The 24,721-nt window shown below is 44.7% G+C and overlaps 1 protein-coding gene across 1 annotated transcript in view; it reads left to right on the top strand.

Moving 5' to 3' along the window:
• The window catches only part of slit2 (slit homolog 2 (Drosophila)), a 413,897-nt gene that overhangs the window by 219,473 nt on the left and 169,703 nt on the right, over positions 1 to 24,721 (top strand). Inside the window, 1 exon segment of the mRNA XM_055638334.1 lies at positions 18,737 to 18,808. Coding sequence (XP_055494309.1) covers positions 18,737 to 18,808 — 72 coding nt within the window.

Genomic DNA, 24,721 nt, shown 5'->3' with positions numbered 1-24,721 from the left:
CTGTGCAAATTATATTTGCATATTTACTATTTTCGATAATGTTTGTGCTCAAGGGCTTACAATTGTTTTGTGTACATTCATGATCAAATCCCATGACAATAAATAAGCTCACTGAAAGGTGTAGCAAGATCAATGTTACATACAGTACTTGTATAAGAAAGAACTGCAGATGTTGGAAAAATCGTAGACAAAAATGCTGGAGAAACTCAGCAGGTGAGGCAGCGGGTGAGGCAAAGGGGTGAGGCAACACTCCATAGATGCTGCCTCACTCGCTGAGTTTCTCCAGCATTTTTGTCTACCTATAGTACTTGTATAGTGACTTTGCATCTGCATTCATATTCTTCTGGGTGAAGAAAGTTTGTATCCAAAAGACATTGCCCTTGGCAGAATTGCTTGACAGAGTTATTTCATTGAGCAAAGGGAAAGGGTTCTGATTATTCTTGTCATGATGACATCAATCGGCATTGATGGAATTAAATATGATGAAGATTTACAAGGTTTCCCATCATGTATTATTCAACAAAGGAAAAATGATTTGCCAATTCTTTCTAAAGGGAGCAGATGCTGTTCATATTTTTATTTATTTTGTTTAGTTTTGTGGATAAAGCTTTGTATCTTCAAAAGATGGATAGCATTACTATGTCAACATTAGGGTTGGTCCACAAAGGGAAATAGCAGTAATATGGTGGGGAAAAACAGTTCTCTTTGACAGGAGCTCCAGCGTAAAATACAGTTTAGTGGTAGGTGAAGTCTCACAGTATATTGTTTTTACTGACCCAGCTCTTTTGGGAGAACCAGGATTTAAATAAATCGTTCATCATTTTGTTTCAATGCCATTCTGTTTTCTTTAACAAAAATGGTATAATGAATGATGGAAAAGTCTGTAAACTTAATGTAATGTTTTGACACATTCGTCGTGGCATGGTTGAACTTCCTCAAAGGGTGAGAGGTCAAAACCACAGGGAGGTGTGTGTCTCAACTCACTAATGCTAAATTATTGGATAGAATGCCTGTTTGCTGTTGATTTGCATCAAATGTCATATAGCTAATGTTGATTAAAAGATCTGACTGCTGTACATGACCAGGGATTGTAAATCTCTGTTAATATATATTAGGGTTTTTTAATTCTACTTTCCTCTTGTCAATTTTCAGACAATTTATAAATTCAAATAGTCATACTTTGTTTAATTAAATAAAGCCGTGGCAGTACTTATATTAATTCTTTTCAGGTAAGACTGAGTGACAGTCAGATGCCTAAAAAAATGGCTTGCTTTCATTTATTGCTGAGCAATGCAGCCATTATGTCTTCCTGATGTCAGTTTGCAATGGTGACATTGGGATATCCTTGTTCCAAGGAATGGTCTATTCCTTTAAAGCAACATTAAGACCCGATCCACATGAATTTTGTGCACGGTTCCTGTATTGTACATATTTATTACTTGAATAAAGTATGTTTTGAAATTTAAAAAAAGTTTCCCCACAAACACCAGTGCTGCTTGGACTCATGGGAGGCACAACACCACTGCCAGGAAGAAGTGAAATGGGAGGTAGACAAAAAGGCTGGAGAAACTCAGCAGGTGAGGCAGCATCTATGGAGCGAAGGAAATAGGCAACGTTTCGGGTCAAAACCCTTCTTCAGACTGGGAGATGGGAGTGGGGGTAGGGTGGAATTTGCAAATAAATAGGAATGGGAGGTGATGTGAGAGGGAAGAAAGGGCAATGACATATGGATCCAGAGCATGAAGGGAACCAATCACTCCCTCTGGTTGTAGGTGGGGTAAGGCTGCATCATCAGCAGGAGTGTGGGATTACTGATTCAGAGATCAATGATCTGCGGTATCTGTATCGAGTGCAGCTGGTGGAAAGTTGATCATGAGCCTATAATCAAATAAATAAAGAACATGAGCAAGCCTCTCGACCCCTAAGCTTGCTCCATCCTGTGTTGAGAACATGGCTGATCCTCTTGTAGTCATCCCCTGTATGAATCACATAGGATGATTTTCAGCACGTGGAAATCTTTCGCTCATGAGACATGGAAGTTGCCCTACTTTTAGTGGGATGTGTAGTGTGATGACAAAGTCCATAGAGATACTGCGCGGAACAGGCCCTTCGGCCCACCGAGTCCACGCCAACAATTGACACCCCTTGCACTAACACACCAGGGACAATTTACAATTTTACCAAAACCAATTAAGCTACAATCCTGTACGTCTTTGGGAGGAAACCGGAGCACCCAGGGATTAGGTACCATCTCCATGCAGACAGCACCCTAAGTTAGGATTGAACCGGGGTCTGTGACACTGTAAGGCAGCAGCTCTACAGCTATACCACTGTGCCACCCAAAAGGTTGTAAGTCACGATCTATTGATCCACTCACCACCTGTTGGTGGATAATCAATGGGTGTCACATCAATGACATCATCATGTGCACGAAGTACGTCAGAAAATTGACGTCACTCACATGGTGAATTATAACAGCAAGCAGATTATTTAATTTCTTGCTGTGTAGGATATCAACAGGAATTGATGCTATATGCACCAAAAGGAAATAGAGTCATATGTTTTTTTGTAAACCAATTTCTGGTCCAGAGAACCTGCAGATCAACCCGTTTAATCGGATATACAAGTGTAAGCTGCACATTTTCCTGTCTCTCTCCTCCAAGCTCATCATTATTTTGGTTAAATCACAGCGTATCTGAAAAGGTTATCTCTCAAACTGGGCACTGTACCAGCAGCTGAAAAATTGCTCATTTATGGCCATTTATTGTAATGTTCCTAATTTAAAATGCTCACAGCAAAAGGACTTGGCACTGCTTTGCTCGATTACTCAGTGTCTCATAATGTATGAATGAAGTTACTTACAGTGTATGTGCAAGAGGCAGCTGGCGTGGTTAGGGCTGAAAATGGAGAGTTCATTTCAAGTAAAATATTACAACTAAATGCCCTTTTGACATTGGCTTTGGCATCCACATTTGATTTTCCCATACCTGTTTATTTGATAGGAATGTACCACATAGCATTGGTATGGGCAAGAAAGGGGCAAGGGTTGGTTAGTTAGTGGGGACACAGTTAGACACAAGGCCCTAAGTCTTGCTTTGGACAGAGAGCCAGAGCTCTTTTGCTTCTTTCAGAACTCTGGAAAACTATCAAAGTATTAAATTAACTAGACAGCATCTGTCTGACCTGCTGAGTTACTCCAGCTTTTTGTGTCTATCTTCAGTTTAAGCCAGCAACTGCAGTTCTTTCTTAGACATACTAAATTAACTAGAGTTCCTTCTGGCTGATATCCTCCCTACATCATGTCAAGGCTGTCTTGTTGGGGTTAGGCTGAACTGGGATGTACGCCCAGACAATGTCATCTAAAGGTTACTTTGCTGTTTTAATTAAGGGCCTGTCCCACTGCGGCGACCTAATTGGCGAGTTTAGAAGAGTTTGCCCTTGACTCATACTCGCAGCATGGTCCTGACCAGAAACAATTAAAAAAATGATATTGTTTCTTAATGGTTCAGCAATGGAGTAATGCCCCCAAATTCAAGCTGACCTTCAAGCCCCCATCATCTACCACAGGGTTGATGGCGTTAAAATTAGTCCCATTATCTCATCAGCTTGGTTTTGGTCTGCGTAAATCTATACTCTTATTTTCCTACACTCTTATCAGTATTACTTTGAAGTAGCACTAACTTACCAACAATAAGAAAGACACAACGTGCTGGAGTAATTCAGCAGGACACGCAGCATCTCTGGATAAAAGGAATGGGTGATGTTCCATGTCGAGACCCTTCTTCAGACTGAGAGTTAGGGAAGAGCTATAGATCGGGTAGATGCACAGAGTCTCTTGCCCAGAGTAGGGGAGTCGAGGACCAGAGGACATAGGTTTAAGGTGCAGGGGAAAAGATTTAATAGGAATCTGAGGGATATCTTTTTCACACAAAGAGAGGAGGTAGTTAACTATGAGATTCAAAGACGAGGAAGTACTGACACTTTTGAGAAATATAAAAGTGGATAAGTCTCCAGGTCCGGACAGGATATTCCCTAGGACATTGAGGGAAGTTAGTGTAGAAATAGCAGGGGCTATGACAGAAATATTTCAAATGTCATTAGAAACGGGAATAGTGCCGGAGGATTGGCGTACTACGCATGTTGTTCCATTGTATAAAAAGGGGTCTAAGAGTAAACCTAGCAATTATAGACCTGTTAGTTTGACGTCAGTGGTGGGCAAATTAATGGAAATGATGCTTAGAGATAATATATATAAGCATCTGGATAAACAGGGTCTGATTAGGAACAGTTAACATGGATTTGTGCCTGGAAGGTCATGTTTGACTAATCTTCTTAAATTTTTTGAAGAGGTTACTCGGGAAATTGATGAGGGTAAAGCAGTGGATGTTGTATATATGGACTTCAGTAAGGCCTTTGACAAGGTTCCTCACAGAAGGTTGGTTAAGAAGGTTCAATTGTTGGGTATTAATGGTGGAGTTGCAAGATGGATTCAACAGTGGCTGAATGGGAGATGCCAGAGAGTAATGGTGGATGGTTGTTTGTCAGGTTGGAGGCCAGTGACTAGTGGGGTGCCACAGGGATCTGTGTTGGGTCCACTGTTGTTTGTCATGTGCATCAATGATCTGGATGATGGTGTGGTAAATTGGATTAGTAAGTATGCAGATGATTATAAGATAGGTGGGGTTGTGGATAATGAAGTAGATTTTCAAAGTCTACAGAGAGATTTATGCCAGTAGGAAGAGTGGGCTGAAAGATGGCAGATGGAGTTTAATGCTGATAAGTGTGAGGTGCTACATCTTGTCAGGACAAATCAAAATAGGACGTACATGGTAAATGGTAGGGAATTGAAGAATGCAGGTGAACAGAGGGATTGATTGATTGATTGATATAATTTATTGCCACACAACCAGGGTCGATGGAATTTTGGGTTGTCAGCAGCAGTACAATAATAAAGAACACACAACCACAATAAAAATATAACACAAACATCCACCACAGCATTCATCACTGTGGTGGAAGGCACAGAACTTGGCCAGACCTCCTCCATTTTCCCCTGTGGTCGGGACCTCCACCCTCCGCAGCCGTTGCTGCGGGCGTCCAGATGGTAAAGAACAAAGTCAAAGGCAAGGTAAGTCCAGGATCGGCTCTTTGCCACCGGAGACTGCGGCTTCAGGTTGGTGTAGGCTGCAGGCCGGCGGTCGAAGATTTACGGTTCCCGCCGCGCCGCAGCCAGAAGCACCGCAGACCGCAGGGCCGGTGGTCGAAGCTCTCCTCCAGGGGTGATGGTAAGTCCATGCCGGACCCGCGGTAGAAGTTGGCCGCGGGCCGGCAGTGATGGCTTCTTCCTCCCCCGGATCCCCCACGAGGGATCCCGGGCTGTAGACGCCGCGCCAGCTGGAGCTGTGCAGACCGCGGCTTCAGGCTGCCGGCTGCCCCGGGCCAGCGAAACAGAGTGCTCCCCTCCAGCGAGCCCCAGCCCGCTCCACGCCGAGAGTCCACGCTGCGCCCGCCGCTGAAGCCCCAGGCAGTCTCCGGGAAAGGCCGCACCGATCCTAGCTGTTAGGCCACGGGGGAGGCGACCTGGAAAAAGTCGCCACTCCGTGGAGGAGGCGGCCAAAACGGTTTCCCCTTTATCCCCCCCCCCACACCACCCCCCACACAAAACACACAGAGAAACATCAAAAATATACTAAAAAAAAAAAAAAAGTTGAAAAAACTAACGCGCTGCTGACAGGCTGCTGCCACTGCAGCGCCCCTTACATACCTATCTGGGAATAACTGTGCACAGTCCCCGTGGAGTCACAGTGGAATCTCATGTAGATAGGGTGGTAAAGAAAGCTTTTGGTGTGCTGACCTTTATAAATCAGAGCATTGAGTATAGAAGTTGGGATGTAATGTTAAAATTGTACAAGGCATTGGTGAGACCAATTCTGGAGTATGGTGTACAATTTTGGTTGCCTAATTATATGAAGGATGTCAACAAATTAGATTCAAACAAGGGGACATGACTTGAGAATTAAGGGACAGAAGTTTAGGGGTAACATGAGGGGGAACTTCTTTACTCAGATAGTGGAGGCAGGTTCGTTTTTACCATTTAAAAAATAAATTGGATAGTTATATGGACGGGAAAGGAATGGAGGGTTATGGTCTGAGCGCAGGTATATGGGACTAGGGGAGAATATGTGTTCGGCATGGACTAGAACGGTCGAGATGGTCTAGTCCCATATACCTGCGCTCAGACCATAACCTTCCATTCCCTTCCCGTCCATATAACTATCCAATTTATTTTTAAATGATAAAAACGAACCTGCCTCCACCACCTTCACTGGAAGCTCATTCCATACAGCCACCACTCTCTGAGTAACGAAGTTCCCCCTCATGTTACCCCTAAACTTCAATCCCTTAATTCTCAAGTCATGTCCCCTTGTTTGAATCTTCCCTACTCTCAGTGGGAAAAGCTTTTCCACGTCAACTCTGTCTATCCCTCTCATCATTTTAAAAACCTCTATCAAGTCCCCCCTTAACCTTCTACGCTCCAAAGAATAAAGCCCTAACTTGTTCAACCTTTCTCTGTAACTTAGTTGCTGAAACCCAGGCAACATTCTAGTAAATCTCCTCTGTACTCTCTCCATTTTGTTGACAAATGCAGATGCCCAAATAAAATTTCCTTTAGGGAATATTTCATCTTGTAAAAATAAAACCAGTAATACCAGGACACAAGCATCACCTTTGAAGTACTTCAATAAATCCTTTTAGTGCTGTTCTTCACACAGCTGTCAGTGATGTCACACAGTTTTACCTTTCAAGCAGAGGATAGCAAAGGTTCAAAGCTACTTTCCTACATTTCTGATCTGCTGTAAATCAATCTACAGTGGTGCAGGAGTATAGCTTAGTGCCTCACAGAGACCCAGGTTCAATCATGACCTCAGGTGCTGTCTGTGCGGAGTTTGCACATTCTCCCTGTGACCATGTGGATTTTCTCCAGGACCTCTGTTTTCCTCTCACATTCCAAAGACGTGCAGGATATTACCGGCCTCTGTAAATTGTGTGTAGAATGCGAAAGAAGGAATAACATAGAACAAGTGTGTAGTGTATGGGTGATCAATGGTCGGCGTGGACTCGTTGAGCCGAAGGGCCTGTTTTCACTATTTGTCTCAACTAAAAAAAAAGAGGATTTGCAGATTTTTAGATATTTCTTGAACATAAAAAAAGGTGACATTCCCAATACAGCTGCACATCATTCAGAATCCACCTGTTTTTTCAGGGGAAAATCACTGGAGTATGTTTTTCAGAATAATGTCTAATCTATATATTACTAAAACTCAGTTCTTGACCGGTTTCGGCTTTCTGTGCTGCTGTTTCCGGGAGAACGCCCCCACCTACGGCCGTCATTTTTGGCCACCTCACTCAGAGCCCCCTCCGCCGTGTGTGTGCCGAGGATTTTTCCTGTCGATGAAAATTGACAGAGATATTAATGTTTTTACAACATTCCCCATTCTCTCTGCTGCCCCTGCTGGAGGGAGGGGGAGCGACTATAAAACCAGGAAGTGGTGTGCCTCAATCAGTCTCTGCAAGTGGTGTGCCTCAATCAGTCTCTGCAAGTGGTGTGCCTCAATCATAGCTTTGAATGACACTGACAAATGTCTACAGCACTGTGAGTACCGTTAATTTGGTTTGAAAATGAAAATATGGTTAGAGGTAAAAAAGCGCTGCCTGCAAATAGTTGCTTGGATTTGGGTTGAAGTAAAAAGACACTCTCTCCCCCCCCCCCCCCCCCCCCCCCTCCCCCTCCCCCCCCTCTCCTCTCCCCTCCCCCCTCCCTCCTCCCTCCTCTCCTCTCCCCCCTCCTCCATCTCCTCTCCCCCCCTCCTCCTCTCCTCCCTCCCCCCTGCCTCCTCTCCTCTCCCCCCTCCCTCTCCTCCCCCCCCCCCCCTCCTCTCCTCCCTCCCTCTCCCTCCCCCCATCCCTCTCCTCTCCCCCCCCATCCCTCTCCCCCTCCCCCCTCCCTCTCCTCTCCCCCCTCTCTCCTCCTCTCCTCTTCCCCCTCTCCTCCTCTCTCCTCCTCTCCTCTTCCCCCTCTCCTCTTCACCCTCTCCTCTTCACCCTCTCCTCTCCCCCCCTCCTCTCCCCCCCTCCCCTCTCCCCCCTCTCCTCTCCCCCCCTCTCCTCTCCCCTCCCTCCTCCCCCTCCCCTCTCTCCCTCCCCCCCCCTCTCTCCCCCCCCTCTTTCCCCCCCTCTACCCCCTCTAACCCCCCCTTCTCCCCATTCTCTCTCCCCCCTCCTCCCCCTCTCTCTCCCCCTCTCTCTCTTTCTCTCTCCCCCTCTCTCTCTCTCCCCTCCCTCTCCCCCCTCTTTCTCTCTCTCTCTCTCTCTCCTCTCTCTCTCTCTCTCCCCCCTCTCTCTCTCTCTCTCTCTCTCTCTCCCCCCCCCCCCCCTCTTTTCGCGTGTGGCGGGAGGGGAGGGGAGGGGGAGCTAGTGTGTGGTGCTGCACGCCTCCCCCCCCCCCACAACCACACACGTTGGGGGAACAGACCCAACGGGTCTGCACTTGGTCTAGTATTCCTATATAAATTAATTGAACAATCTTCATCACATTTGCCATTGGAATTACTCATTGATTTGTACAATTTCTATGTCACAGCTTAGAACATCTAGTGAAAGAACATATGCATTTTTTTTTAACGTGTTCTCATTGTTCATTCCTTGTGGTAGTTATTGCATTGTGTCTGAACCTGGCACAAGCCAAGTAGTGACGGTATTGAAATAGCTATCATTATAGAACCTGAAATGAAACTCAGTGAACTATACAGCACAATGCAAGTTTAGCATGATTGTTATCAAACTCCTGTGAAGAAAAATCTCATGAAACTGTTTATTTTACTGCAAATTGTTCCCTGCAGTGATGCCATGATGGATAGAGATGCAGCTTGAGCATTCATTGAGGCTGCCAAAACTGCTGTGCTTTTATGCTACTTTTTTCCTTTCTCATATTTCAGTAACTTTAGTTTAGCTTAGTTTAGAGATACAGCATGGAAACAGGCCCAACACACCAAGTCCTCACTGACCAGTAATCCCTGCACACTAACACTATCCTACACACTAAGGACAATTTATAATTTTACCAAAACCAATTAACCTACAAACCTTTACGTCTTTGGAGTGTGGGAGGAAACGGGAACTCCTAGAGAAAACCCACGCAGATCATGGGGTGAATGTACAAGCCCCCTACAGACAAGCACCCATAGTCAGGATTGAACCCAGGCTTCTGTCACTGTAAGGCAGCAACTCTACTGCCACCGTGCCACCAGAGTTCTCCGGTGGAAATTGATAAAGCCTCCAAAGAAATTGCACAGTTAGTGAGAGTAATGTTTTTTTGACAACCTTCAGTGGGCTTTGCTGACCATCAGCGGAAGGTCAATGAGGAACCTGTCAGTAATTCTGAGTGCTTCTTGTTATCTGTAAAATACTGTAACATATCGGATGTGTCCCTTCCACTTTAAGTGTACAGATTGCAGCCTGTCTACCGCTGTATTTTATTAATATCGTAGTGATAACATCGATTGCGATACTTTATTTACTATCTCATACAAATCAGAACATTCAGTGTCTCAATGAATGCTGAGGTGTTTGGTCTGATTGAGGCAGTGCAGCGTAGGTTCACGAGATTGATCCCTGGGATGGCGGGACTGTCATATGAGGAAAGATTGAAAAGACTAGGCTTGTATTCACTGGAGTTTAGAAGGATGAGGGGGAGATCTTATAGAAACATATAAAATTATACAAGGACTGGGCAAAGCAGGAACAATGTTTCCAATGTTGGGCGAGTCCAGAACCAGGGACCACAGTCTTAGAATAAAGGGGAGGTAATTTAAGACTGAGGTGAGAAAAACACTTTTTCACCCAGAGAGTTGTGAATTTATGGAATTCCCTGCCACAGAGGGCAGTGGAGGCCAAGTCACTGGATGGATTTAAGAGAGAGTTAGATAGAGCTCTAGGGGCTAGTGGCGTCAAGGGATATGGGGAGAAGGCAGGCACGGGTTATTGATAGGGGACGATCAGCCATGATCACAATGAATGGTGGTGCTGGCTCGAAGGGCCAAATGGCCTCCTCCTGCACCTATTTTATATGTTTCTATGTTTCTATGTCTATGCAAGGAATATGGCTCCTGGTTTCAGTAACCTGACGCAGAGGAAAGCAAATCCACTGTTAACTCTGGAATAAATGCAGAAAGACAATGGAGGAGCTCATGATTTGTACTGACTTGTACGGCTCCTGTTATTGAATAGCCAGCAGAACCTAAGTGTTTGGTCCAGTGCTTTATAGAAATCACAAAGTCACGTGAATTGGTTAACACTCGCAGAGAAAATCAGCACAGAAATATCCACATCGTTTTGCACTTTCCCAATATTTGAATGACTGAATAATAGCCAACAGGCAATCTGGAATAAGGGACCTAAGTTTATTGGTAATGCATGTTCAATTTGTAGGATGTCTCTGTTGCAATGCTATTTTCATGAGGCAGTGCAAAGTAACATGTAAAATCTGCTTTTGATGGATCACAATTTGTTTCTGGATTTGCTATTAATACACCAGATCTTGAACTCATCTGAAAGGATTCCTTCCTCAAAGTGCAGAATACAGCATGGAAGTGATTGACCTCTTCCTGGTTCGTCAAACCATCCAAATGGGCTGCTGTCACTGAGAGCAATGATTATGGGCCAACTAGTTGCTTGTATTTTTTCCTTGATAATGTGGCTTATTTGAGCATATATTCAGCCCCCCACCGCACCAAGAATTATCTTAATTGATGAGCCAAGCTGGTAGAACTAACTGCATGTTGAGGAACTTGGAAAAGGAATTAAAGTAAGCGAAGATCACTGTGGGGGAAATATCATGATCCCATCTCATCATTTTTTTAAACAAAGGGGGAAAGTTATGCTGAGTTTCTTCAAGTCCAGCACCTGTTCTGCATTGGCACCTTTGCTTTGTTGAGCATTTGGCAAGGGTTATCTTTACCAGTGTACAAGCAGTAGCCCAATCTGTGGCTTTTGCTGTCTGATTCTAGTTACATTTACAGTTTTGTCTCAAGGGTTTTCCTCATTAAAGGTATTTTTAAAAGCAGCCGATACCAGTGGAGATTTATGACTGCATCATTCGGAGTCCACGACCATTGCCTTAGAGAGAAAAATAAAATTTTGCGTAATTAAATTAACGGGCAGTGTGCCATCAATGGAGGATTTATTGCTACTGAGTGCAAAGGATAATCAAGCAACATTACCAACCATACATTCTCAGTGATACAACTAAGGACTGAGAGAGTCTATGCTAGCAGAGGGATAACCAGACAAGGCACATAAAGGTTTCAATTGAAAGTCTATAGTTTCAACCAATGTTTTTCTTCTATGTCCACTTGAGATAACGTATTAAACAGCCACATGAGAAATTCTGTACTCCTCTTAAACCGCATTGTATTAGCTCTTTGTACCATCCAATTATCCACCTACACTGATCTAACTCACTGTTTGTGCTCTCCTCTCTGATTGATGCTCTTTTCCAGTAACATGCCCTTTAAAACTTTGTTGGGGAAACTCTAGAGAAGCGGCCATAATACAAGGCAAGTCTGATAATGGCCTCTTATGATCTGCTCATTCAATACAATTCACCTTATGGGCCCAGGGAGCAGCACACACCCTTACAAGTGGAACTACAACCAAATATTTTTAGGTTGTGAGTAGTGAATTGCCTGCGTTGTGTTCCAATATGTCTGTAGAGAATTATATTATGAAGTACAAAGTGCCTAATTCATCAACATGGGTTATGGGGGAAAGGCAGCAGAATGTGGTTGGGCAGGAAAGATAGATCAGCCATGACTGAATGGCGGAGTAGACTTGATGGGTCAAATAGCCTGATTCTGCTCCTATAACTTATGGCCTTATGGCATGTGACCTTCTGAGAAATGAAGAAGTCTGCAGCGTTGGCTTGCGTTCACCCTGCAAAAACATAGAAACATAGAAAATAGGCGCAGGAGTAGGCCATTCGGCCCTTCGAGCCTGCACCGCCATTCAATATGATCATGGCTGATCATCCAACTCAGTAACCTGTACCTGCCTTCTCTCCATGCCCCCCTGATCTCTTTAGCCACAAGAGCAACATCTAACTCCCTCTTAAATATAGCCAATGAACTGGCCTCAACTACATTCTGAGGCAGAGAATTCCAGAGATTCACCACTCTCTGTGTAAAAAATGTTTTTCTCGATGGGGAAACATTGCCTCGTCACGATGCCTTGGGACACAATCGAAGATTGGACGCAAAAAATGCTGGAGTAACTGAGCGGGACGCTCAGTTACTCCAGCATTTTTTGTGTCCAATCTTCGAAGAACTGCTGGCTTACACCAAAGAGCATGTTTATTTACAGAATTTGGCCAAATATCAACATTTCTTTGATAGGCTTTCATGTTTAGGAATCTCTCTTGAATCCCAGTACAGGTCATCACCATGACATTCCCGTCCCTGAAACTGTTTGTAATGGTTCATGTTGTATATGCGGCTGTGAACCAACTTCCCACACTGCAGAAGATACCTGTAGATGTGGGTTGTTCCATAGGAATAGATAGTATGGAGAAACATTTTAATCTTGTTTGCAATTCTTAATAATAAAGGTTAACACATGATGACCACTTGACAGCACTGGGCCGATATTCGCTAGAGTTTAGAAGAATGAGGGGGGGGACCTCATTTGGACAGAGTGGATGTGGAGAGGGTGTTTCCACTAATGGGAGAGTCTAGGACTAGAGGTCATAACCTCAGAATTAAAGGAAGTTCTTTTAGGAAGGAGATGAGGAATTTATTTCATCAGAGGATGATAAATCTGTGGAATTCTTTGCCTCAGAAGGCTGTGGAGGCAAAGTCAGTGGATATATTTAAGACGGAGATAAATAGATTCTCGATTAGTAAGGGTGTCAGAGGTTATAGGGAGATGGCAGGTGAATGTTGTTTAGAGAGAGAGATAGATCAGCCATGACTGAATGGTGGAGTAGACTTGGTGGGTCATATGGCCTAATTCTGCTCCTATCACTTATGATCTTATGATGTTGAGAAAGCTGATATTAACAAATTTAACCCAAGCTTATCTCATGCTAATAACGATATTCTTCTAAAATATTTCACTGCAGACAAGGTTTAAATGTTGTTTATGAAGAAAAACACAACATGATGGAGTAACTCAGTCAGGCTGCATCTCTGGAGAACATGTGATAGGTGAACAGGAAAGTAGACTATTATCTGAATGGTGGCCGATTAGGAACAGGGGAGATGCAACGAGACCTGGGTGTCATGATACACCAGTCATTAAATGTAGGCGTGCAGAAGGCAGTGAAGAAAGCGAATGGAAGTTAGCATTCATAACAAAAGGATTTGAGTATAGGAGCAGAGAGGTTCTACTGCAGTTGTACAGGGCCTTGGTGAGACCACACCTGGAGTATTGCGTACACTTTTGGTCTCCTAATCTGAGGAAATACATTCTTGCTATAGAGGGAATACAGAGAAGGTTCACCAGACTGATTCCTGGGATGGCAGGACTTTCATATGAAGAAAGACTGGGTAGACTTGGCTTGTACTCGCTAGAATTTAGAAGATTGAGGGGAGATCATATAGAAACTTACAAAATTCTTAAGGGGTTGGACAGGCTAGATGCAGGAAGATTGTTCCCGATGTTGGGGAAGTCCAGAACAAGGGGTCACAGTTTCAGGATAAGGGGGAAGTCTTTTCGGACCGAGATGAGAAGAAAATAATTCACACAGAGAGCGGTAAATCTGTGGAATTCTCTGCCACAGAAAGTAGTTGAGGCCAGTTCATTGGCTATATTTAAGAGGGAGTTAGATGTGGCCCTTGTGGTTAAAGGAATCGGGGGGTATGGAGAGAAGGCAGGTACAGGATACTGAGTTGGACGATCAGCCATGATCATATTGAATGGCAGTGCAGGCTCGAAGGTCCGAATGGCCTACTCCTGCACCTATTTTCTATGTTTCTAGTGTGTAGGTGATTTAAATATTTCGTTTAAAAGCTGCATTAGTTTTTGAGATTGAGAGATACAGTGAGGAAACAGGCCCTTCAACCCAGCGAGTCCATGTCAACTAACCTGTTCACGCTAGTTCTTTGTGATCCCAGTTCTGCATCCTACACACTAGGGGCAATTTACAGAAGCCAATCAACCTACAAACTTGCACTTGAAATGTGGGATGCAGGGGTGGAAAACCAGGGGGGGGGGGGGGGCAGATGGTACCCCCCCCCCCCCCCCCCCCCCCCATGTTTTGAGAGGTGGGCAAAATCCCCGCCAGGTTAACCTGCCTGGGCTTGCAGGAAATATGGCCAGCGCGGAGAACAGCGCTGGTATCCTGTCAGTCCAGACGGGGCTGTTGGTTAACCCGGTGAGACAGGCACAGCTGAGCTGCATTTAGCGCCGGATTGAGGCTCCTCTATAATCTTTGCTCCGAAGCCTCGCGAGCGTGTGTGTAAGTGTGCACATGCGCGCGCGGCCGCCAAAAAATTGTGTCCCCCGTCCCCTCCATGTTTTGATAGTGAGTTCCGCTCTTGGTGGGACGAAACTAAAGCACCCGGAAGAAGCCCATGCAGTGACAGGGAGAACGTGAAAACTCAGGATTGAACCCAGGTCTCTGGTGCTATGAGGCAGCAGCTTCACTATTGTACCATTGTGCCGCCCTGTGAAATATTCTATTATAAATAAATATTGCTTTGACAATTCAGGAGGAATGGTATTGTGCTAATAATCTTGGCCATTTGTTCAGATACTTTAAAGTGTTTCAGACTTTTACTCCTTTTTGGTTTTCGAATGGAATAATTTACTAATTTATTAGTGAAGATCAATCATTTGCTTGATAGATTCCTTAACTATAACTTGTGTAAAGTTGTCAAACCCTGATTATATTTTGTTGAATGATTAAAGAGGTGCATTGCTGTCATAAACAATGAGACAACAGTTATGCTCATTGGCACCAAACTGACATTCATTCAGGGTAGAAGATAATAACATTAGTGTTCGTATCATGAATAGGAAATTATATGCATTGGTAACATTTTTAATTTGCTTTTATTTTTATTGACAAGCCACCGTGGCAAAGTCTGATAATGAGTCAGAGATTAACTGCTCCTGGATTACACATTTGCTTGTGTTGGTAAGTAATAGAAGATGTCAGGACAACCAGGCACTGCCCTATTCAAATACTGGATGGGACAGGAGTTATTGTTAAAAAGATTAATCAGTGAAATATACTTTTTATTCTGCAAATTGTATTTTATGGAAAATAATCCAGCTGAATTCATGTTGAGCATGGATGGGTTGGGCTAGTTCCAATCACACATAGATTTTGGAGTGAGATTAACAACAAAGAAACCAAGGGGTTGCTTTATCCACCTATATAACAGACTTGGGGATTGGAACCAGCCCAATCCATTCACATTCAATATGAATTCAGTTGCATTATTTTCCGTTAAAAAATATATATATACAAGAAGATAGACACAAAATGCCTGTTTAACTCAGTGAGTCAGGCAACATCTCTGAAGAACAAGAATAGGTGACGTTTTGGGTTGGAACCCTTCTTCAGACTGTAACGCTGTTGCATTAGACTCCCTTTCTCAGCACCCATTGCCATTGAAATGCCAGTTAGTTATTTGCACGATCCAACAATGTCACACATTTGAGGAATTGCAAGTTTCTTCTTGCACCTATCAAGAACAAAATTTGTAGTGCCATTGAATCATTAATATCTTGTTGTAAAGCTCCGCATGACAAATTTAGGTGACTGTAATTGAATGCCACAAACAATCACACACCTTATTGACAGATATGTTGTTGATCTCTTTTGACAAGAGTGGAAATTATTGTTAGATATTTTATACTGTGGTACTGAAATGCACACTGGATTTTATTATTTATCTCAATTACACCCAAACTCTGAGATTTCCACACTGTACCTAGTATGGAATGGCGTCCGGTATTGGTACAGCTTCCACATCAAGCAAAAATATCTCTGCCTGTATGGAGTTTGTACGTTCTCCCTGTGACCTGCATGGGTTTTCTCCAAGATCTTCAGTTTCCTCCCACACTCCAAAGCCACACAGGTTTGTAGGTCAATTGGCTTGGTAAATGTGAAATTTGTCCCTAGTGGGTGTAGGGTAGTGTTAATGTGCGGGAATCGCTGGTCGACGCGGACCCAGTGGCCCGAAGGACCTGTTTCCACGCTCTATCCCTAAACTAAACTAACTAAACTAGATCTGATTGCAAGTGGTTTGAATATTCAACTGTTTCAATGATTGACAATACCATGAATCAGTTGTGGTAGTTCCTCAGTGCGAGTATCTTCCGTGTGAAATCTCACAATCGGTCTTAAATTGAGAAGCTGCTCTTTAGCATTAGATTAATGAAGACAAAGGAAGAACGTGCAAACGTTCAGTCCCTGTCATGTACTGAATCAGAAGACCATGCGCAACAGCATGAAACTTGCAGTTATTGACTAGAGCTGCCTCCGCCACAACTAAAACGCCAAGTGAGCCAGGGATCTTGCATCCGAATTCCAGTTACTCACTTGGGCGACACGGTGGCGCAGAGTTAGAGTTGCTGCCTTACAACGCCGGGTTTGATCCCGACTATAGATGCTGTCTGTACAGAGTTAGTACCTTCTCCCCGTGACCTGTGTGGATTTTCTCCGGGATCTTCAATTTCCTCCCACACTCCAAAGACGTACAGGTTTGTAGGTTAATTAGCTTTGGTAAAATAGTAAATTGTCCCTAATGTGCGTAGGTTAGTGTAAGCGTGCGGGGATCGCTGGTTGGCGCGGACTCAGTGGGCCAAAGAGTCTGTTTCTGCGCTGTATATCTAAACTAAACTAAACCTTGGTTGGGAGTGGAGGACAAGATCACGTTTAGTCTCTGGCCATTCCCACAATGGACAAACCTGCCGACATTCCCACTCACTCACTTGAATAACTTACTTGATAATTGCCAGATGGGAGCCATTTACAGTATGAAATCACTTAAGATTAGTCCTTAAATTATATATATGAAAAAATGATAATATTTACGATATCAAGTCTGTCAAATGCACATATAATTTCCTGCTTGGCAGACCTGAAGTAGTAAATAATACCTCAAAGAAAACTTTAAATCATGATTAAATTGGTAAGCAAAGCATTATAAGATATTTACCAAACAATCACAGTACTGGAGTAACTCAGTGAGCCAGGCAGCATCTCTGGAGAACATGGATAGGTGATGTTTTCGGCCAAGTCCCTTCTTCAGGGGAGAGGGGTGCAAAGAAAGCTGGAAGAGAGGGATGGCCGGCAAATGCCTAGCAGGTAATAGATGGATGAAGGTTAAGGAGGCACTGAGAGGCAGATGGTTGGACTAAGGGCAGAAGGCAAAAGGATTGAGGAAGGAATGGAGGGGGAGGGGAGAAATAGGTATGAGTCTATATAGGTGAGGACAAGGTGGAGAGAGGGAGGGTAAGAAAGGAGGTGAGCTGGGACAAAAAGGGGGATGGTTTTGTAGTTACCAAAAATTGGAAATTCAATTCTTAGCCCATTGGAAATAAGGTAGCCAAAAGTAATATGAGGTGCCGTTTGTGCGTGGCCTCACTCTGGCACGCAGGAGGCCCAGGACATCAGTAATGTGGTCTCCTCTACATTGGAGGTGGAGAGGAGTGCAGAGGAGGTGCACGTGAATCTCGATCTCACCTGAAAGGACTGCTGGGGTCTGTGGATGGAGGTGAGGGAAGAGATATTGGGACAGGTGCTACTTTTCATCTGTGGTTGCAGAGAAAAGTACATGGGGAAGGGCTGGTTTGGATTAAAAGGGATGAGGGAACCCAGAGGTTGCAGGGGGAGTGGTCTCTGTGGAAGGCGGAAATATCATCTATCCATGTTCTCCAGAGATTATTCTTGACCCGCTGAGTTACTACAGTTACTACGCTGTGTCTTTTTTTGTAAACCGGCATCTTCATTTACCAAATGTTTCTTCATTTACCAGGCAGCTTGTGTTTTAATTAACTGAAATTAACTAACTCCTTGTAAAAGCATTGCAAATAATTAAATAAACAATCGCGATGATAGAAAATCTAGAGTTGCGTTTTGGCGAAAAAAGGGTTAATACCTTTACCTTGAGCTATTATAACAATAACAAGGTCTTATTTCATTTGAAGCAGTAGGATTTATTGTCAGGGTTTCTGCAGTCATATTGCATTTTACAGATTACTTAAAACGCCTTGAAAATTGAATCACAGCAAACAGGTCCTATCTCCTTCTGCACATTCATCACACTAAACGTGGACAAGCAAACAAGGCTTTTACAATCCAAGCTGTTTATTCCAGGTGCTGCACTTTCCCGAGTGAATGGCAAATAAACAGATGCAAAGTAAAAATCCAGTGAATTTTGACATTTCTCTTTTCACTTTTGCGAAAGGGAAACCAGTGCTGCTCTAGCTTTATCTGTCATAAGTCAGATATGTTTTCAGTGCATTTTAATTTGTGCGTTTCAATGTGATGCAGCAGAATGTTTGATGAGAACAAAAACGGGCTGTGCAGGTGATGATGTGGTGCAAATGATTGGAGAAAGTGAATCATTGTTACTGATTCAGCCACGCTGTGCATGCAGACATTCTTGCCTAATTGAATTCCCTCTGAGAGCCATGTTAATCCTGTTCCCTTGTTATTTTCTTCCAGTGACTTGAGTGAAAACCACATTCATGCTATTCCGAGAAAGGCCTTCCGAGGAGCTGTTGACATAAAGAATTTGTGAGTACCTTTGTGGCTTTCTGCCTGTTGTGAATCCAGATGTGATTGATTATGCCACAGTCTGTATGTACTGTACTAGGTAAAGGCTGAGAACCTGCATCCAAGTGCCTTCCAGGTCACACTGCCTTTAGATTCAGATTCAGATTCAGATTCAGATTCAACTTTAATTGTCATTGTCAGTGTACAGTACAGAGACAACGAAATGCAGTTAGTATCTCCATGGAAGAGCGACATAGAATATGATTTCAATAAATAAATCTATTTACATGCATACAGTCATAGTGTTTTTCCTCTGGGAGGAGTGTCCGGGGGTGGGGGGTGTTTGGCAGTCACAGAGGTACATTGTTGAGTAGTGTGACAGCCGCAGGGAAGAAGCTGTTCCTGCAACGGAGAGACCTGTAGCGCCTCCCGGATGGTAGGAGGGTAAACAGTCTATGGTTGGGGTGAGAGCAGTCCTTGGCAATGTTGAGCGCACTTCGCAGACAAGGCTTGCTTTGGACAGACTCAATAGAGGGGAGCGAGGAAAATTTTACCACCATCTGCAGTGCTATCCGGTTGGAGACAGAGCAGTTGCCATACCATACTGTGATACAGTTGGTAAGGATGCTCTCGATGGTGCAGCGGTAGAAGTTCACCAGAATCTGAGGAGACAGATGGACCTTCTTCAGTCTCCTCAGGAAGAAGAGACGCTGGTGAGCCTTCTTGACCAGAGTTGAGGTATTGTGGGTCCAAGAGAGGTCAACGGAGATGTTGACCCCCAGAAACCTGAAGCTGGAAACACGTTCCACCTCCGTCCCGTTGATGTGGATGGGGGTGTGCGTGCCGCCCCTAGACTTCCTGAAGTCTACAATGAGGTCCTTGGTCTTCTTGGAGTTAAGGGCCAGGTTGTTGTCAGCGCACCATGCTGCTAGGAGCTGGACCTCCTCCCTATAGGCCGACTCATCGTTGTTGCTGATGAGGCCAATCACCGTTGTATCATCTGCATACTTGATGATGGTGTTAGTACCATGTACAGGTGTGCAGTCGTAGGTGAAGAGGGAGTAGAGGAGGGGGCTCAGCACACAGCCCTGTGGAACGCCGGTGTTCAGGGTGAGGGTTGAAGAGGTGTGCTTGTCTAACCTCACAGACTGGGGTCTGTTGGTTAGAAAGTCCAGTATCCAGTTGCAGAGGGAGGGGTCGATGCCCAGGTTACCGAGTTTGGTGATCAGTTTAGAGGGTATAATGGTGTTGAATGCTGAGCTGTAATCGATGAACAGCATTCTTACGTAAGTGTCTCTGTTGTCGAGGTGGGAGAGGGCGGAGTGAAGTGCCGTTGAGATGGCATCCTCTGTACACCTGTTCTTGCGGTAGGCAAACTGATAGAGATCCAATGTGGGGGGTAGGCAGCTTTTGAGGTGTGCCAGGACCAGCCTCTCGAAGCACTTGGTGACGAAGGGAGTAAGTGCAACTGGGCGGAAGTCGTTGAGGCTTGCCGCAGTGGAGTGTTTTGGCACCGGCACGATGGAGGTGGTTTTAAGGCACGTGGGGACAACTGCTTGGGCAAGTGACAGGTTGAAGATGTCAGTCCAGACGTCTGTCAGCTGCGCAGCACAGGCCCTGAGGACGCGCCCGGGGATGCCGTCAGGGCCAGCAGCTTTACGTGCATTAGTCCTACTCAGTGCCACGTACACGTCATAGGGGGTGAGTGTGAGGGGTTGGTGATCGGCAGGTAGCACAGCCTTGATGGCTGTCTCTAGATTGTCCCTTCGAAGCGGCCATAGAAGTGGTTAAGCTCCTCAAGGAAGGAGGCGTCGCTGGATGTGGGGGTGGTGTTGGTGGGTCTATAGTCCGTGATGGCCTGGATGCCTTGCCATATGCGTCGGGGGTCGGAGTTGTTGTTGAAGTGCTCCTCAATCCTGAGCTTATGGCAGTGCTTGGCCTTCTTGATGCCCCTCTTCAGGTTAGCCCTGGATGAACTGTAGGCTCGAGCATCGCCTGACTTGAAAGTGGTGTCCCGTGCTTTCAGCAGTAGCCTGACCTCGCTGTTCATCCATTGCTTCTGATTCGGGAATATGGTCACCCGTTTGAGGGAGGTGACACTATTGATGGTGGAGTTTATAAAGTCCAGAACAGAGGATGTGTAGGAATCAATGTCCGTGTGGTAGTCAAGGGTGGCCTGGGCTGCAAACGCCTTCCAGTCAGTGTTTCCAAAACACTGCTGAAGTGTGGAGTCCGCTTCCTCTGACCAGACTTTAACTGTCCTCACAGTGGGTTTAACCCGTCTGATGAGTGGGGAGTACTTAGGGAGCAGGAACAATGAGACGTGATCAGACTGACCAAGGTGGGGGAGGGGGACGGCTTTGTAAGCTTCAGCCATGTTGGTGTAGACTTTGTCCAGTGTCTTGTCTACTCTAGTGGCGAAGGAGACATGTTGGTGGAATTTGGGGAGTACAGTCTTCAGGTTAGAGTGATTGAAGTCACCCGCAACAATGAAGGCTGCCTCGGGGTTGTGAGTCTGTTGTTTGCTAATGGCAGTATGCAGCTCTTTCATTGCAAGCTTGGCATTAGCATCAGGAGGGATATAGGCTGCAGTCACAACAGTGGAGGTAAACTCTCTGGGCAGATAGAACGGTCTGCATCTAACCAAGAGGAACTCAAGGTTAGCTGAGCAGTGACTCTCGATGATGGTGGAGTCCGTGCACCATGCTTTATTTACATAAATGCACAGACCCCCACCTCTGGTCTTACCGGAGTCTGTTGTCCTGTCCGCTCGGAGTAAATGACGCCCCGTTAGCTGGATGGCGCTATCAGGAACTTTGATGTTGAGCCAAGTTTCCGTGAAGATCAGGATGTTGCAGTCTTTGATCCAGTTGTGGGAGGTGATCCTTAGCCGGAGTTCGTCCATTTTGTTTGCTAGTGAGCGCACGTTGGTGAGGAAAAGGCTAGGAATCGCTACCCTGTGTGGGGCTAGCTCTAACCTGGCCTTTAACCCATCTCTGCATCCCTGGCGGTGCTTTCGGACGCGTCGCCGTCTATTGGTGCTTCTGGTCTTCACTTCAGGTCTTCACTTCACTTCCATTATAGAAATATTTCTGCTGGGAAGATATGGCCAAATGAGAGTGAGAACACACGGGGCTGATCCTTGCTTACCTCTAGCCAGCTGCGGGCTATCGGCCGCTCGCAGTTCAGCTGGTTTCAGTCTTCAACTCTTGCTCAACTTAGCGCGGAGGCCCAAAATCTCCAAAAAGCCATATGTTTATATTTTAGGCTTTAGGAGATACAGCACGGAAACAGGCCGTTCAGTCCACCCGAGTCCATGCCAACCAACGACCCCTGTACATTAACGCTATCCTACACACTGGGGACAATTTACAATCTTTACCAAAGTCACGTCTTTGGAGTGTAGGAGGAAACTAGAGCAGCCAGAGAGAACCCTCCCATAGGGAGAACGCACCATCTCCATACATATAGCACCCGTAGTCAGGATCGAATATGGGACTGACGCTGTAAGGCAGCAGCTCAACCGCTGCGCTGCTGTGCTGCCCCATTTGTGTTGCCCCCTTTGATCTCCTGCTACCTTGCTACAATAGGTTCCTCCAGCAGAGGAGATTTCATATGTTAGGGAGAGGGGTCAGGTATACTATACATCCCAGCTCCCAGCCCAGTACAAGCAATGACTTTGTTTATTCAAAAGGGATTGTTAACTCTTTGGGGAAAGATAACTACATGTATTTGAATTATATTTTAGCTTGTTTTAATATCTTCGATTGTTCATTCTTATTTTCAGAATGATTTAATTTGTATTTAAAAAAATTAAAATGTTTAGCTTTCTTCTTATATCTATCTGAATGCACTTTCAATACTTTTGACAATCAGAGACATTTAAAACCTGTTAAAAGTCAGTGAAAAGCTGACAGAGGCCAACCAGATGATCGAGATACTGCACCTAATGCTCAGTTGTCACCCAGAGCCATTGCACCTTGCAGGGGACACCTGTCATGCAGAGGGTAGGGGAATTTAGTAATTGATATCTTCATTCCTCACTAATTGGTCACGCAGTACTTTTCGTACCTCATTGCTACGTGTACTTACGCAATCCGTGTAAGAGCTTCATTATAGAGCTATAACCTCTGGTCAAGGAGGCCATGACATTCAATTTATCATGTTCTGATGGAACTTCCAACTTACCATTTAGCTTGTCAGTCTTAGATCTTTCCATCGGCGTGCACTGTGGAAATACTCGAGGGAAGGCACCTTCTGAAGAAAGCAGGCACAATGTGCTGGAGTAATGCAGTGGGTCAAACAGTACCTCTGGAGAGAAGGACTAGGGGACGTTTCAGGTAGAGACCCTTCTTCTCAACCCGAAACATCACCTATTCCTTCTTGGCAGAGATGCTGCCTGACCCGCTGAGATACTCCAGCATTTTATGTCCACCTTTGGCGAAAAGGAGCAAGTGCAGTTCCTCCCCATATATTTTGTGGCTGAAGAGGAAAGATGCTGTCTGGGCTGCCACGTGACCATCTAGAGGCTAACCATAAGACACACACCCGGGTCTAATCACCCTGCGGTGGGCCTGCCTCGACTGAGGGTGTCTTGTGATAAAAGGCCGAAACACCCAGTGACGTTGAGGTACACAACTGAAGATGTGTCTGATTGGTAGCAAATCACCTAGTGGTCATCCCCAAGAATACCAAATGTCAATTGTAGTGAAAAACCTGAGGGATTGTAACATCCAGTCCTACTAATCAATATGTCTCATTCCATTTCTGAAGGCAGCAGCCTGCTTTTGTCTCTAAATTTACTCAATCATGAGATTTGACTTGAAGCGCGCTGCATAGATTTACAAGTTTATGGGCAAAAGACATTGATTGATAACAGGACCCAAGTACCATAAATCTGTCTCATAATCATATTTTTAGTACACAGTCATCATCATGGTTCTTACTGCCTTTATGTTGCCAGCCATCTTTAAGGCTCTGATACACCAACCACAGAGTGAATTAATTTTCTCTTCTGGCTCTGGGCTTTCATGAAAGCCATAGCATCTCATGTCATGAGCAATAGGAGTGGAGTAAGGCCATTTGGTCTATCAAGTCTACTCTGCCATTCAATCATGGCTGAACTATCTCTCCCTCCTAACCCTATTCTCCTGCCTTCTCCCCATAACCTCTGACACCTGTACTTATCAAGAATCTATCTCTGCCATAAAAATATCCACTGACTTGGTCTGCTGAGCAATGCCTCTCTAGTGACAACAGCTCAGCCATCTTCACCCTCAGTTTTTCTGGCTCTGCTTCTTTAGCAGACTGGGTGAGCTCGAGTCATATGCAACATTTGAGTAACTGCAGATGCTGGAACTCAGTGGGTTAGGCAGCATCTGTGGAGGGAATGGATATGTGATGTTTCAGGTCAGGTACCTTCTTCAGACTGAAGAAACTGGCGATTTGGCAGGGACCCTGCTTCCCTTTCAAGAATGTGTTTTGTTCATATGCAACATTAGCCATTTTCTGAGCAGGCATGTAGCAAGAATATTACTGATTTATTGTTAAGTTTTGTTGGTCCTTGCACACTGAAGAGCAACAACATAATAAAAATGTGGGTTGATTCAGTGATGGTATTAATTTGTCTTTTTTATAATGAGTACTGTGTTCAACAGACATCATACAACTAGGGTGCTGGGTAAGCTTTGTCATGTGTGTTGCCACTGCCATTTTTCCTCAGTTATTCTGCCCTCTTCACATAAAGTAAAGTAAAGTATCTGTTATTGTCATTCAGGCTGTGAACAAAATTTTGTGCCTTGCAGTCATAACATAGAATAAAATAACAAAACACACAATAAACACAGATTTAACATCCACCACAGTGAGTCCACCAGGTCCTCCTCACTGTGATGGAAGGCAAAAATCTTAAAGTCCTTGTCTCTTCACTCCTTG

This window comes from Leucoraja erinacea, chromosome 1 (genome assembly GCF_028641065.1).
Source record: "Leucoraja erinacea ecotype New England chromosome 1, Leri_hhj_1, whole genome shotgun sequence".
In the NCBI taxonomy this organism is placed as follows: domain Eukaryota; kingdom Metazoa; phylum Chordata; class Chondrichthyes; order Rajiformes; family Rajidae; genus Leucoraja; species Leucoraja erinaceus.
The sequence above is the reverse complement of the archived record's forward strand: the minus strand, read 5'-3'. Positions and strand labels throughout refer to the sequence as shown.